General features: G+C 40.3%; 2 protein-coding genes across 2 annotated transcripts; both read left to right on the top strand.

Moving 5' to 3' along the window:
- Positions 1–2,363: 2,363 nt before the first annotated feature.
- Positions 2,364–6,875, top strand: LOC115726844 (protein DETOXIFICATION 33). The gene is made up of 9 exons (XM_030656910.2): positions 2,364–2,759; positions 3,708–3,903; positions 4,521–4,866; positions 4,962–5,048; positions 5,207–5,263; positions 5,385–5,623; positions 5,868–5,986; positions 6,238–6,324; positions 6,428–6,875. The coding sequence occupies exons 1-9, from the start codon at positions 2,493–2,495 to the stop codon at positions 6,482–6,484; spliced, it is 1,455 nt and encodes a 484-aa protein (XP_030512770.1). The 5' UTR covers positions 2,364–2,492; the 3' UTR covers positions 6,485–6,875.
- Positions 6,876–12,638: 5,763 nt separating this feature from the next.
- LOC115726845 (30S ribosomal protein S9, chloroplastic) lies at positions 12,639–16,631 on the top strand. The gene is made up of 2 exons (XM_030656911.2): positions 12,639–13,120; positions 16,086–16,631. The coding sequence occupies exons 1-2, from the start codon at positions 12,641–12,643 to the stop codon at positions 16,371–16,373; spliced, it is 768 nt and encodes a 255-aa protein (XP_030512771.2). The 5' UTR covers positions 12,639–12,640; the 3' UTR covers positions 16,374–16,631.

The following is a 16,631-nucleotide window of genomic DNA, read 5'->3' on the forward strand; positions in this document are numbered from 1 at the left end:
GTCTTTAAACTTGTCAAAATTAGTGCAAACGAGTCTTTCCGTTAACTTCGCCCGGTTTGACTAAAAGAAAGGCTGACGCGATTTTTTTAAAATATTTTCTCTCTCCTATATGGCGATGACGTGGTTAAAACGGTGTCGTTTTAGTCCAAACCTGATTTTTAATATAATTTTTATTAAAAGCAATTTAAAAAATAAGGAGTCAAAAAACCAGAACCAAAATAAAACCAACGGCGAGGGTTTTGTAGCCCTCACTGCAGCCCCACCACCGTCGGGAACGGTACGAGATGGTGGAGAAGTGATTAGCGTGGGGGGGTCGGCCCTCATTCAAATCTGGGCGGCGGACGACCCCTACAAATTTTAGGACTTTTACTGAATATATTGCAAGGAGAAAAATGTATATTTACTATAGATAGGGAAATACATGTAGGACTCACCAACGGGGAAACCGTGAGAGGAGCTTGGTGACACGTGTGCATATCATTCTGCAGTTGCATTCACCGGTCAAAATTTCCAGATTTTCCGTTGGCGAGCGGAGAGTCTACCGTCACAGCTGGTCAACTGGCTCCCCGTCACAGTCACAGTCACAGCTCTTTTGTCTCGCCCCATTGTCCGTCGCGGACTCGGCGGGGCCCATCTCCCGCTCGGTGGGGCCCGCTTTTGCGCGAAAATTGAGTTTTGTCTCTTTCTTAAGGATGGACAGATTTTGGATGTCAACGAGTTTATTTTTTTTTTTTCGTTAAATCTACAATTAATACAAGAAAAAAGAATTCGATTACATAATTATCTTTAAACACGCACGTTATCCTTCGATGGTAATTGTGTAAATATTTCTTTTTCACTGGCAATGACTCTGAAATAGCTTTGAACAAGACATTCCGCTCGGCCATGATCTTTAGAAGATCCTTAGCCGTCCATTGACGAAAAAAATGAAAGGAGGCATAGGTTGGAAATTATTACCGAAAAGTTTCTGTAGAGATAAATTCATTTAAAGTCTTAAAACTTATCACGAAAATTAAATTAAATTTTAAAACTTTTAAAATGTATAATTAAGTACTAAAATTTATCACAAAAATGCAACTAAGTCATAAAACTTTTAAAAAGTGCAAACATATCCTAAATTTGTCAAATTGGTCCAATTAAATCCTTCCGTTGATTGGAATTTTTGAAAATTTTAGGATTCATTGCACTTTGGCGACAAGCTTTTGGAATTAATTGTACTTTTTTAAAGTCGATGACTTAATTGCACTTTTTTTTTATCAGGATTTGATTGCACTATATTGACAAGTTTTAGAAGTTAATTGTACTTTTTGAAAGTTTTAAGACTCAATTGCACTTTCGCGACAAGTTTTAAAACTTTCAATATACTTATCCCATTTCCTTACGAAATTCTACATATGGAAATCAGAAGGAATTAGTTCATGTCTCCCCCTCTCCATGTATTTTGCTCATGTTTTACAAATATCCTTGAAAATACTCCTTAAATTCAACTTTTCACTTTTCATTGACGTAATTTTTCGCGTAAGACTTTCTTTTTTTACCTTATGCATGATATGACTATGCCAATTTGCACATGCGCAGCTAGTGTGCATCAGTGTCGACTCTCACAAAGGGGGCACGAAATTACATAACAAGATTGACAATTTGTGAGCGCAATGCAACAAATATTTTACTTACCCGTGGCAATTCAAGTAAGAATTACAACCTTATTATACGATTGATTTACAGCGAATATTATTAGTCATTTAATATTTTCAACCACATTTGCGTCAGGCCCACAAATTCGTTGTTTCTCCAAGTATTATTCCATGGTTCGCCTATAATTGTGTGATCCACTCTTTTTTTTTTTTCCAAGTAAAAAACAAAACCATTGAGTTAAAATATTTTTCAAGTCTAATCTCTTCAGTGAGATTTTGTGAGACAATAGCTAACTATTCTGAAGAAAAGCTTAAGCTGTTAGATGAAAGCGTTGTTTAATATTTAATTACTCTAGCACCTTCAACGGAAAGTACAAAGAATTGAAATGTCAATTTTGAGAATTTTTTTTTTTTGGGTCGAAAGTTTTTGAGATAACTCCATCTTCTAAGATGTTTAAGAGAGAGAGAGAGAGAGAAAGAGAGAGAGTGTCTGTGACGCACAGAGCTGTCTCTATAGGAAGGGAGGATGTGCGTCCACCTACCTTGTTGGTGCAATTTGGCCTGGGCGGACTGAGTCAGCCATTGATCAAAACCTGAACCACCTTTCAAACGCAGGTTCGTCACCTTCACTTCCACCACCACCACCTACCTGTTCTCTCCTGAACCACAGATTCTTCCTCTTCCGCCACCACCATTCTCTCTCTCTTTTTTAATTAACCCCTTCTCCTTCCAAAAACACTACCTCTCTCTCTCATTCTCTCACACCTTCATAAATACACTCCCTCAAACCCATCACAACACTGTCAAAAACAGCCTCGCCCTTGCCCCACCAACCCAGGAGCGGAGTGCGGAGGTGCAATGGCGTTGGAGAGCCCACTTCTGACGAGCACCAACCACAGCAATGGGGTGGAGGGAGGCGGCAAGGAGGCGAAGAGTACGGTGAAGGAGTTCGGGACCGAGTCGAAGCGGCTTTGGAAGCTCGCGGGGCCGGCCATCTTCACCGCCATCTCCCAGTACTCCCTCGGCGCCCTCACCCAGACCTTCGCCGGCCTCGTCAGCGAGATCGACCTCGCTGCCGTCTCCGTCGAGAACTCCGTCATCGCCGGCCTCGCCTTCGGCGTCATGGTAAGGTCGCGTTTTTTCGCTGGTTTTTCCGCTTTAGCGCTTCCCCTGCTCTTTTTGGCATGTTCCCGGAAGAGAAGGAAACAGGAAAACAGAGTGAGCGCGGATTCCTCTGTTTTTGGACTCTTCTGCTTTTTTCTGTATAAGGAAAGGAAGAGATTTATCCATCATATTCGTATTCGCGTTTGAGTGAAATGACATTAGCGAAGGCACGAAGATCATTTCGTTCTGCTTCTTCCAGCTTCATTCCTAAAAACAAGTTTTCATAGATAATTTCAACACACACTCAAACCACCACTTCTTGGTTTTTTAGTATGTCAATTCCGGCAATGATTTGCAAAATAAAACTGTTGTCATACCAGTCTTTCTTGCTATGGCTAGGAACACACTGTTTTCTAGTAGTTACAGACACACTGTGAAGCGCGGGCAGGCGATCATATTTTTGCAATGAGTGGCACCTTTCTGGCTCTTTCTTTGATCTCTTTCTTTTCCCTTTGATTGGGGCAAGAGTCTTTTCTATTGTTGTTGGCACTTGAACTCGGTCGTCATTTCCTGTTCTGGATAGAGAAATGGAGGTGTGTGTAGGCTCCAAATCGGGTATGAAGGGTCGTGCTTTCCATGATTAAAGTACCCAGAAGCTCAGGTTTGGTTTCCGAGAAAGGAAAAGAATACCTTGGGTGCTGCAAAGGTGAAGCTCTGCATCTGATCTCCCCAGCTAAAGTGTCTTCTTCAGGCTAAAACTAAAAGCGCAATGGCGCTTTCCAGTAAAAGTAAATGGGCATGTTTTAGAGAGAGAGAGAGAGAGGCATGGGGACCTGACAGAAGGGCGCTGGCCTATCCATGCCTTCTTTTAGCAGAGTTAACTCGGTTGAAGTGACAAATTGCTTTCTCTTCTAATGAAAACGGTTCAATATCTCGATGTGAAAATTTTTGTGGGTGCTTTTGTTGCAGTTGGGAATGGGAAGTGCGTTGGAGACACTGTGTGGCCAAGCATATGGAGCGGGCCAGATCAGGATGTTGGGGGTGTACATGCAGAGATCATGGGTCATTTTGTTGACCACGGCCTGCCTTTTGGTTCCCATCTACGTCTGGTCTCCTCCGATTCTTGAGCTCATTGGAGAGACCACTGAAATCTCTGAAGCTGCTGGTCAGTGACAATGTTTCCCAAGTCGTTTTTGCCGTGGTTTTCGTTTTCACTTGGGGGTGTACATTACAAATGAACTCGCCGTCATGAATGGCAAACACAATGCCTTAAGGCTCACTTAAGTTTAATCCGCATCGCATACAAGGATAGTGCTGGCCATTCATAGCGGCTTTTCATTGTTTTGGGTAAGCATGAATAGGTTTAACAATCATGGCATAATAGGTCACTTCTCTACCCGGCATCAATGGAGAAATAGAAAGAGCATCATTCGTAGGATGATCCATTGTTGAGCTGAGTGTGTCCTGAGGTTCAAACTTGGAATCTCCCTCATTTGGAAGTGTGCTCTGTGGAGTCGGTGAATGGTGATCCTCTTTAAATATCACTGAGTTGTTCAAACTAGGAGTGAAACCATATGATTGACGCAAAAATTTATACTTCTGAATTGAAAGGACGCATACACACTGTTCAGGTCACGTTCTTTCTGATCATTGATGGTCTTGACCTGAAATAGTCTCATGATGATGCAATATAATCATTCTCTTTGCATTTTGAAGAAAGTAAACTACATATTGTGCGGCTGATTGACTTTAGTTGATGACCATGTCTATGTTTCCATTCAGGGAAATTTGCTGTGTGGATGCTTCCACAGTTGTTTGCATATGCACTGAATTTTCCAATCCAGAAATTCTTACAAGCACAACGGAAGGTCATGGTGATGGCTTGGATTTCAGCCATAGTACTGGTGTTACACGCGGTATTTAGCTGGCTGTTCATACTTAAGCTTGGATATGGCTTGGTCGGAGCAGCAATAACCCTGAACACGTCGTGGTGGCTCATCATTATTGGCCAACTGCTGTACATTTTCATCACCAAATCAGATGGCGCTTGGGCTGGATTCTCATGGCTGGCATTCGCCGACTTATGGGGCTTTGTCAAGCTTTCTCTGGCCTCCGCTGTGATGTTGTGGTATGTATAATTCTCATCCCTACTCTCTCACTGACCGAGCAGGACAGTGCCATATAGAAATGATGTGGTTTATGCGGTTGAAATTTTTCTGGCAGCTTGGAGTTTTGGTACTTGATGATCCTGGTGGTGATTACGGGACGTTTGCCAAATCCCCTGATCCCAGTCGATGCCATTTCTATTTGGTACGTAGGTTAGCGATTTATTCCTTGTCTTTCTTATTGTGAATTTATAGCCAAGTTGGGAACTAAAATGGCTGCATGCACCAATAGGTAGGACTGATAATGAAATTATTTATCTTCTCTTAGCGCAATTTCCTTAATCAATTGATCCTCTTATGCAGCATGAACATTCAAGGATGGGATGCGATGATTGCGCTTGGATTCAATGCTGCCATTAGGTGCAATGCTCTTCTCTGCTCTTTGTTATTATTTGGCTTTCTGTAGAGATCCGAGTCACTAGTAGCTTATTTGAGAGCAACAATATTGTGGATGAATGACTGACCATGTGAAAGTTGACAGTGTGAGAGTATCAAATGAGCTTGGAGCCGGCAATGCCAAAGCAGCAAGATTTGCTGTATGGGTCGTTTCCATCACCTCTGTGACCATTGGCGTGGTGTGCATGGCCGTGGTGTTTGCGACGAGAGATGTTTTCCCTTACCTCTTCACGACAAGCGATGCGGTTGCTGCTGAAACCACAAAACTGGCTATCTTGCTTGGTATCACTGTTCTTCTAAACAGTCTGCAGCCCGTCTTGTCTGGTGAGGATGCCATTCTCCTTGCATCTATTGTAGAATTTTATTAAGAATTCTGGCGTAGATAATTTAGATTTATTTGCCTTTGATTCTGCGACTTTCCATTGTGGGTATAAAATGCATGGTCATTACAACAACTAGCATGTAGTCATGCGTGTAAATTTCGATGTTGAAGCCTATTCTTTCATAATACAAAACTGGGTTTGTCCGCCTTGATTTCTCAAAGTTCTTATCGGCTTTTCTTGTGAAGGTGTCGCTGTTGGAGCGGGATGGCAATGGATTGTCGCATACATCAACATCGGATGCTACTATATTGTTGGATTGCCTGCTGGCATACTCCTCGGTTTCACATTTGGTTTCGGTGTCGTGGTAATGTTCCAAAGACCATGCATCTTGGAAGTGATTTTGATTACATCAATTATGCACGTGAAAGCTTTTGGATAGTCTTTGGCATGGAATTATCATTCTCATAGCGGGATTTGTGATGTCAAGATCCCGAATATTTTTGCTGCCAATTATGCAGTGCTTACCCAAGAAACAAACGAAACATTACACTGTCAATCTACGCGAATTTCTCATCTTATCCCTTCTGATGGGTGCCTCTGCTTCTGTGCTTGCAGGGTATCTGGTCAGGTATGATAGGAGGAATTTGTTTACAAACCATAATCCTCATAGTTCTCACTTCGGTCACCAACTGGAACAGAGAGGTTGGTGATCCTTGCTCTTGGCATATTTTCCTTTTCAAGGTAGTAGTGCCCAAGTTAATCTTGACTCAGTACTAACTGTTCTATGTACCCCATTCTCTGGCAGGCTGAAGAGGCGGAAACTCGCGTGAAGAAGTGGGGAGGATCTGCCGTGGAGCATTGATCTTTCCGAACGCTGCAAAATCATAGTCGAGACAATGGGTGGTAGTGCATACGAATAGCAGCATAGCAAAAGCATATTTCTGGTCGAGTTCGAGTTGTCTTTGTGCCAAAAAGGCCAGCCAAGAAGATGCCATTGCCACGGAATTCTTCTCCGAATTGACTTTCACCAACTCAACCGTGATTCAGCATCTAACTCCAGAGTCCAATTTGGGGGACAGAAATATGATCTCCAGAGGGAAAGCGACGATGTAGCCGAATTAGCATTTTGACATATCAGTTTGTATTAAGGGTGGTTGCACACCGAGTTTTGTCATTTAGACAGTGTTTCTCAATTGGGTTTCAAGTTCAAGATGGTGTAATGAGTTGATGCTTTAAAGTTTTGGACCGTTGGCGATCTGATCAGTCTTGTACTTCCTAGTGCAATTTTGAGCAGATTCCATTGCAGGACATTCTTCTTCCTTCTGTCCGAAACTTTGTAAGAAGGGAAGAAAATGGCTGGTTTACAGTGGCTGCTTCGTGCACCCAAGCAGCAGACCTCTCAGCTCACGATTGCGTTTTACCCCGTATAATCGACATAGCAAATTTTTTGACGACCAGTCGAAGGACCCGCGTGTCAAGACAACGAGCCCGGCCGATCCGGGCCAACCCATGATCGAGCCAAACATACCCGAGGGTGTTGAGTCTAGATTAAACATCACTTAAACTCCATCTAATTGCCAATCACATCGGTGCCTCCACTAAGCACAATATCACGCACGTCGGCCTGTCAAATATTATAAAAAAAAAAGGTACACATCGGTGCTACTCATGCCACATGGGCTGCCCAGTATTTACATCTGCGATATCCGGTCAAAATTAGCCGAAAAGACTGAATTAGTTCTAGATCAAAAAAGTTTAGGTCTAAATTGACGTCGACACAATAGATTTAAGACTTTTCTAACATTTTTCTCTCGTTCCTGCTATCATCTCGACCTGTCGCTTCGTAATGGAATATTCGAAATAGACAATGGTGGAGGGGAGGTTCGTGGCCATCGGTCCATGGCCGTCAATAATGTTCATAGGGTGGCAACCAGGGGGCAAATCTCTAGATCAAGCAATGACAGCAGAAATGGATGCTGGACATCCGTGTGTCTACTACAATCGCCCCACCACCCCCGGAGAGGAGGCAATTTGGAACTGCCGGTTCTGAATTTTTTTAAACCGTAACCGGCCCGTGAGAGGCCGGGCTGGTTCTGGTTCGGAATTGGCGGTGCCGGTCAATGGGCCGGTTCCAGTTATTTCACGGGCCGGTTCCGAGCTCAAACCAGTCCGTGGCCATGTCTACAATCGCCCCACCCCTGAGAGGAGGCAGCACAAGTGCACATTCAGGACGACGTCCCTGAGACAACAACGAGGACGGCGATGAACTTGCCATCGACGGTGGCCACCCGAATTACTGATTTTCATTTTAGATGTCTATACATGGGAGTCATCGGACCAAAGGTTTTTTTTTTTTTTTTTGGTCGGTCGAAGGACCCAACGTGTTGCCAGAGTACAATTTTCATTTATAACCTCTAGACTTTAAATAGTCACGTCATACTCTACCCTTCGGAGCTCCCGCTGTGCACAACACATAAAAATCTTGTTATTTTTTCGATTATTTTCAATTTATGTAATATAGTTGTTACTGTAGCTACTAGATACTCTGTCGTCGATTGAATTCCAACTTTGAATATGTAAATATATATATTTGGCTTTGTTGTCAATTAAAAACAACCAAATCTTGTGTACTTTCTGTTCCATTTAAAGTGAAATTAATAATTTTTTTGTGTATATGTGATATTTCTTTTTCGAAATCATCATAGGAAAATTTTCTTTAATAAAAGATCAAAAAACGACTTTCGATGAAAGGTATTTCTTCACCAATACAATTCCAGCTAAAGAATGTCATATACGCCTGTTGATTCAATATGATAGATTCTACTATAGGGACCGAGATGGTGCTCGTCAAGTAGTAATTAAAACAATTTAAAAAACAAATGGGGGGCCCGGGCCAATTGTGCCCGCCCTTGGTACATGGGCCGACACGATCGCTTAGTCTTGCGAGCACGGCATGATAAGGGTTTGTATGGTAACGTTCCAAAAAAAATATTTATGTTCCCAAAGTGTTCCCGGAACACTTTGAGAACGAAAATGCGTATGGTAAAAAAATGTTCTCAAAGTGTTCTGAGAACACTTTTGAGAAACAGAAACATTGTTGGAGCGTAAACAAGAAACAAGAAAAACTTGTTTACGTGTTCTTGGAACACTTTTTAGAAACACATTTGGAACATTTTTTAAAAACAATTGGGAACAATTTTGTTTTTGAACACACTTTTTTCTTTTTTGTTCTTGCATGATGTTGACACTTGATTTTTGATCATTTTATTTTAAAAAATTAATTAAAAATATGAAAAAATTCATAAAATTACAAAATCAACCTTAGAAGCTTTGGCCTAGCCTTAGCAGCCAATTTTGAACAAAAAATATTTTTTGTAATATTTGACATTTTGCAGATTTTTTTTAATTATAAAAATAGCCGAAAATAAGGAAAAATAGTATTTGTGGTCAGAAAAATGTACAAAAATAGTCCATATTCTTATTTTAATTCCCCTTTCATTTTGGTCTCTTAAATTTAAAAAAATTCAGTTTGGGACCACATGCCTCTTCATTGAACATAATCCTAAATTGACTAAAAAATTTCATTTTAAATCATTTTGGCCAAAATTTTTACTTTTAGAGTCATGACATGAGATTTTGATACCTTGCATCTCATTTCAGTCCTCATGTTTGGAAAAATTGCTCAATTGGACTAAAAAGACCTAAATGCACAAATATTTTTCATTTTAGTCCCCGATTTCACTCAAAGTGCAATTAATATTTTTCTAGGATCCTCGTTTAAAGGTAATCATATTTTTAACTACTTGGGAACATTTACATGTAACTCATAATTGTAATTTTTCCTATCTATAGAAAACATATTTGATGTTCTCGTTGTGTAATTCCAATTTGTCTTCTCTTTCAATTTTTTTTTTTTTATAGTTGATCTCGTCCATATCATCATTTGATAAATCGTGCATAAATTACTTATACATATATTAGTCCAATTTGATTTAGTAAATTGAACAAATGCAATTTAATTTAATTTAGTAAGTTAAAAAGATAAAGATATTTTAATTTTAATATATATAGTCCCCTTAATTAAATGAAAAAAATTAGGAATAATTTTTTTCCAGTTCCCAAACACATTTCTTTTCTTCTTCTTTTCTATTCTTTTTTTTATTCCGGGAACATATTTTTTATGCAGTTACCAAACGCGTTTTTGTTCCCAAAAATCGTTGCTGAGAACGAAAACAGAAAAAAATATTTTTATTCTAAAAGTTGTTCCGGGAACGTAAACGTTGTCATACACAGCCTAACTTGCCAACCGAGCTTACAAGGCCCGGTGCCTAGTCCTAGGGTAACTCAAGAATCAATAATATAGAACTTTGGGCTACTCTAGGGAATATTCCAATTTCGTGCCTTTATTTTCTAAAATAAAGATTTGAAATGGATATTATTTCAAATAAGAGTCTGAATTGCTCAAATTAGTCTTAAACAAGGGCTTGATTGAAGGGCATTTTCGTCTTTTATTGTTTTGCATTTTTTTCTATCTTTCTATCTTTCTTTTTTATTTCTTAATTTTTTTTCCTTAATTTTTTTTCCCTCCTCCTTTAGCTATCCGCCTCAGGCTCGGACAAGGGCGCCCCTCGCCTAGACCGGTGTAAGGCAACCCTTGCCGGGTCGGTGTTGGGCGATAGTGCCCTCTCCCGACACCCGGCCCGCCATTGCTCGCCAAATCCGGCAAGGGCAACCCTCGCCAACATCGGTCGAGGGTAGCCCTCGCCCGGGCGAGAGGTAGGCGGAGGGGCGTACCTCGGTGGTTCACAGCAACGGTGGTGGTGATAGTCGTAGTCGTGGGGAGGAGCCTTCATGGATGGACTAGAATTTCGATTCTCTGCGTATGTTTTGTGGACCATGATGTTTAGGTTGTAGAATTAAACTCCAACGTAGAAGGAAAGTCTCCAGAAAATGCAAAACCCATTTCTGGTTTTAATTTGGCAAATCCCCACCCAAACAACAAGGAAGCGACCAGATTCGCATGTGTAGCGGAGTCCTCGGCTGTTTGTGTACCCTCTCAAGGCATCAGCCGATCCCCCTCCTCCTCCCGTCCCGTCTTCGCGTACGCTATCATCAACCCGTCGAGGTCAACAAAACTGCTCTGCACCCTCCGATTCACCGTGGTACGGCCCTCCGCCAGCCTCTCTCCCAAGCGAGGAACGCCAGGCTAGGCGTCGGGCAAGGGTCACCCTCGCCTGCCCACGCCCTGCTCGGGTGAGGGCCACCCTCGCCTGAGCCCGAGGCCGGCGATGACCGGAGAAGGGAGGGGGAAAAGAAGAAGAAAAAAAAATAAAAATAAAAAGAAAAAAATACAGGAAAGTAAAAGATGAAAATATCCTTCAAATCCTTTTTTGAGACAATTTGAGCATTTCTTGCCCTATTTAAAATAAATTCTACCTTAGATCTTTATTTAAGAAAATGAACCCACTTTAAATTCTTATTTGAAATTTTTTCTAATTGGAAATAGCGCCGAGGCTCCATTGGTGGAAAATCATTCTCAAGTCCATAACTTATAATCATCGTCTTATCTTTTAACCTGCCCAAATACTTGCTAGCCCATTTGGTCCGCCCTCTGACCGAACAAATCAAATCAATAAAATAAAAAAAAGAATTGCTCAGCCTTGTTATCAGGTTTTTTTAGTAAAAGCATTTCTCAAAAATTAATTTTTCGGATTTTCATCTATTTGATTCGCCAAAAATGACTTAACTAACGGAAAACACTTTCCGATCAAGGAAAAATTTATTTATAAAGTTAAGAAAGTAAATTCCCAAATCTAAAGATGTGAAAATACGTTCCGAAATTGCTTATTTCGAATTTTTAATATTTTAATATTTTCTCTTTTTTCATTTTCTTCTTTAATCGCCGATCTCTAGGCTCGATGGCCACCGATTGGCAGAAGAAGAAAAAGAAAAAAAATATAATAAATATTACATAATATAGGATAAACAATAATTTAATATAAAAATGAAATATATATATATATATAAATATTCATTTTTTATTGGCCTCAAATAAGGTCTTGAGACTAAAATTATTTACCAAATAAGAATCAACCACTAGAAAATGTTCTCGATAACATATTCCCAAATAAATGAAAACAAACCGTTTTCCAGAAAAATAATTTCTGGAAATGACTTTCCTTTTTCATTGAGTTTTACTCCAAACAAATGCACCCGCCTTGTTATCACATAGACTCTGTTTGTTTCACGAAATATAAATTACTAAAAAAATATTTTCCTTAAAAATGATCGTTTGTGCCTCGTAAAATAATTATTTAATACAAAAAAATTTCATCATCGACAACAATGTATGTCCAAACATTGTGGTTGATGGTAAAAATACTTTTTCTTCATTCAATTTTATGAGTAATGTAAGCGATCGTTTTTGGAAAAATGTTTTTCAAATAATTCATTTTCCGCGAAACAAACGCATTGCAATAACATGTCTTGGTTCCAAAAACTCATAGAGAGGGAAATGCTTCCACATGCTATTTAGCAAAGTCATAACATCCAATAACAAATGTTTTTTCCACAATCGTTTGTTTCATGAAAAATAAATTATTTGAAATCTTTTTTCCTAAACGAGATTGCTCATATCACTTAGACAAAAAATATATTCCAATAAATAATATTTAGCAGGTAAATTAATAATATTTGGCAAGTAAATTATTATAGATGGCGAATATATTTTTATAATTAATTGTTTCAAGCGATGCAAACAATCATTTTCAAAAAAGTATTTCCAAGTCAATTTATCTTTTATGTGATGTGTCCGGGCTGTAGTTATGTGCCTCGATAATATTAAGGCGATCGAAATCGAGTTACCAAGCCAATATTTTAAAGGGTTGTGTTAGGTTGAATATTTTGTGATATTCTCATATTTATTTATATAATGAATTTAATTTAATGGTTGACCCAAAAAAAGAAAAAGAAGAAGTTAATTTCATGGATCAATGGTTTATCATTCTAGCATTTTCACATGGAACAAGAAGAAAAGAAGAAGCAAAAGGGAATTTTATCATTCAGCTTCTGGGGCCTCTCTTCAGGGAGAACCAAAATATTATCCGGACACGAGCTCACTCCCTTGAGCCAGAGGAAGAAGATGATGGCGCTCACCGTGTCCACTCTCGCCTCCTCCCTCTCCTCCCTCTCCTTCTCCTCCCTCTCCTTCTCCTCCCAAGTCTCTCACAAGCCCGGCTCCGTCGCGCTCGCTCGCCCCAAGCCCCTCTCCGTCTCGCTCGCCTCCGCGGCCTCCCCTCTCGCCGTGTCCGCCTCCGCCGCCGCCGCCGCGCCGTCGGAGCCTGAGGCCGCGGACCTCCGCAAGTACGTCAAGTCGCGGCTCCCCGGCGGGTTCGCCGCTCAGTCGATCTTCGGCACCGGCCGCCGGAAATGCGCCATCGCTCGGGTCGTTCTGCAGGAAGGCACCGGCAAAGTCATCATCAACTATCGGGAGGCAAAGGTAAATCCGGTGCTTCTTTGATTTGTGTTAGCCCGACTTGAAATGGTTTAAGTATGGTGATTTTGAAGAAATCGGACAGTGGTTTGTGTACGTTTATCTTGTCTGCCTTATGTAGCGCATGAGATGGTTGAGTGTGGAGCATCTTTTTGGGATTTGGAGGGTTTCAGGGATGAAGAATCGTAGTGCTCAGTCGGGTTGTTGTCTGTTGTGACAAGAACTTGATGCTTGGAGTAATTGCTAGGCTTTGTCTCCTCGTTGCCGTTTGATCTAATTTGTTGCTGTGGCCCTCAAATTCTTCGTTGAAGGGAGCTTTAACATGATACAATTCATAGCTTTGCTCGTGCATGCAGACGCCAAAGGATAGAGTGATAGGGGGTGTTTTGACCTTTTGAGTTTTTAGAAGTATGTGTCACTCTGGAAAACTCCTCAAGTAGCTGACCATGACACATGAAGCTTTTTAACCGTGGTCTACTGCCTATTTCACCTGAAAAATTTCTCAGCCTTTTCATTTTAGATCTTTCATGGGAAATGAGTGCTGATTCTGCTGACGCGAGAATGAATTACCCTTAAGCTTCCTCTCTTTATCTGACTAATCAACTCTTCTTACAGTTTGACTCCTTGAGCAAATGGGTAATATCCCCTTGGGCTTAGAAAGTAATTAAGTCATCATTGGAGACTAAGAGAATTTGATGGAAAATGAGCACATGAGTAATTGAGTTCGTTACAATGTAAAATAACAATCACACGTTAATAACTTTCTGAATGGGCTATAGGAGTTTGTGAATTTACATGGGCGGTATGGAGTGGTGGATGAGTGAAGAGCTTAATGCTGTGGTTATGTTTTTCCATGTCAGCATTTAAGCGGAAAGACCCTCTCACGGTGACATCTGCTCATTGTACTCGAATACCATACATAATTTTTAGTGAGGAATAACACATTCCCATGTTCTAGAAGGTTCAAAGTTCTGGAATGTGTGGGGGGTGTAGATGAAGATAGGCTTGATGATAGTCCATTGTGTTTCTCCCCATCTTATATGTCAACTTTCTTGCTTCAGTCATTGCATGATTTTGCACTTGCTGGGGGAAGTGGGTGTGGGAAGCTAGAAAACTCCTCCTTTCACGTCTTCTCGAAGTCCAAAGAGATGCCTCATCGCCGATAAATAGCAAACATGTGATGGTTAAAGGAGAGTGGATACATATGGTGAGGGTACAATCAAGATTACCTATTGAAACAAAGGTTGAGGGAAAAAGGAAGGGAAGTTCCTCTAATTCTGTTGATATTGGACGAACCAGTTTGCTATCCCTTTAGATAAGCAGATCTGCATCACAGTCTGTCTGAGATCCACTTTTATTATTCCCTTTTTGCTTGGGGAGAACTGTTTTACTGCAGGATGTGTTCTGGATTAGTGAGTATGGATTTCAATCCTGGTCCTCTTCCATATCCATCTGCCAATTGTCTTTGTGAATATATGGCCAGTAGCTTCTGTCAGGGTCTCAATTTTGCCTATACAGACTGCTAAATCAAACTACTTCCTGCGTATAGATGTTGTTGGTAGAAATATATAAGCTGTTAAGCATATTGTGGATTTTTTTGTAATTAGTTAGGTTTAGAAGAGGGATTTGTGCTTCTTTTCTGCCTTCTTGGTGAGAGATTCTAAAAGAAAATCTATAAGCGTGTCTCAGGCCATTTGGTTAAGCTATCCGAATCATAAAAATAGCTGTTTGAGTACTATCTTCCGTTTACTTTTACACCAATTACTATGCTTGCTTTCTTCTTCTATGTGTGTGTCCTATTTGAACCATGCGAATACCTTTGGCCATGTACAAAGTAAAAAAGAGGGTGCAACATATTGTCACTTTATAAATTCAATGTAACTTTTCAAATGTACCAAGAAAAGAAAAACACAACCTTTTACTACCGTGATGAATTTAACATGACATTTCTAGCACACCGAAAAAAAGCACAAAGTTTTACTATTATGACTAAAATAGCATCCTCTAGTATTCCATCCATTCTTATTATAAATTTGTCCATGTGTCAACCCCTGACTCTCACCGCACTGATAGCCATTTACAGCTAGTTCTAGCACATTCTTAACTCCTCAAGTACGGTCCACTTTCATCTTAATGTTGTTCTCATGGTATTTCGTTATCACAGAAATCCTATTATTTTTCTCTAAACAAGCATAAAAGTTCTTTCTCCCAGAAACTCATATGTGATTCATTCATTTTATTTTCCCGAATAGGACCTTTTTGGATAAAGCTTTGGACCTTCCAATCATTGACTGGATACTAACAGATGCTACTTTTGTCAGACGGGCCAAATATTGTGTATTTTCTTTGAGTAAGTTTGGAAGGCCGTTTTAAATTTATCAATGTGGTAAATGTTGTGCTTTCAGTTTTTGGTACTTTTGAAAGGTCATGTTGAATTTGTCAGATGGAAATATGGTGTGTCAACCTAGAAAGCACAACCATCTCTTTAAGAGCCTTCTGTACTGGATTACTAACAGTATGAATGACAAGGTGTCACGGCTTCTGTTTAGTCAATTGAATATTGCCTTTCACAGTGGATTATTGAGTTATGTTCAACAAAGCTGCATCTGTTTTCAGAAGGCGATCGAGTCTCTCCGTCTTTTGTTCCGTTCTCAAGTCCCTGAACTTATGAAGTCTCGTTTCTGTAGTGGACCAATTCGTTAACATACCACCGAGCCACTTTTTATTAACATAATGACACTGAGCCCTTATTGCAGCCCGTGCTGCTGAATCAGCTGCCTTATTCTTGGTACCAATAATTAAAAATTGTTTTCCCCTATTTGCTGCATCAAAAACTAAATCACGAGTTTCTGACAAAGGAGCAGTTTTAGTTGAGATCATAAGACAATATGTGTTCTGTTGGCTCCATTGCTGTTTAATGTAGTAATGGCCATAGCATCTTTGTGATTGGGCAAATATGGATTGTTCACAGGAGTACCTTCAGGGCAACCCATTGTGGCTTCAATATGTCAAAATACCACTGGTAACTCTGGGTTATGAAAGCAGTTACGATGTGTTCGTTAAAGCTCATGGTGGTGGCCTTTCTGGCCAGGCTCAAGCAATCTCCTTGGGCATTGCTCGTGCATTGCTGAAGGTGAGTGAAGACCACAGATCGCCTTTGAGAGAGGAAGGACTTTTGACTAGGGACTCGAGAGTAGTTGAAAGGAAGAAAGTCGGTCTCAAGAAAGCTCGTAAAGCTCCTCAATTTTCCAAGCGTTGAGTTTCGAATTTTTTGTGCGGTTGGGCTGCCTGGACCGTGCTTATCTGTTGATTAATTAAAATCCTGAACTTCAAATTCATGTTCTCCTGTAATTAAGCATCAGTAACGTACTTCATGGGTGTATCGTCTGCTTAGGACGATAGTCAGTTCTAATTCTTGGCAATTGACAGCTTCAAGCCATCAACACTAGGAATTTGACAGAGTGGGAACTTTGTGTCATTGATCCAATGGTTGATATAAAGCTCTCTTTTGTAACTC

Source organism: Rhodamnia argentea, chromosome 2 (assembly GCF_020921035.1).
Source record: "Rhodamnia argentea isolate NSW1041297 chromosome 2, ASM2092103v1, whole genome shotgun sequence".
NCBI classification, from domain to species: domain Eukaryota; kingdom Viridiplantae; phylum Streptophyta; class Magnoliopsida; order Myrtales; family Myrtaceae; genus Rhodamnia; species Rhodamnia argentea.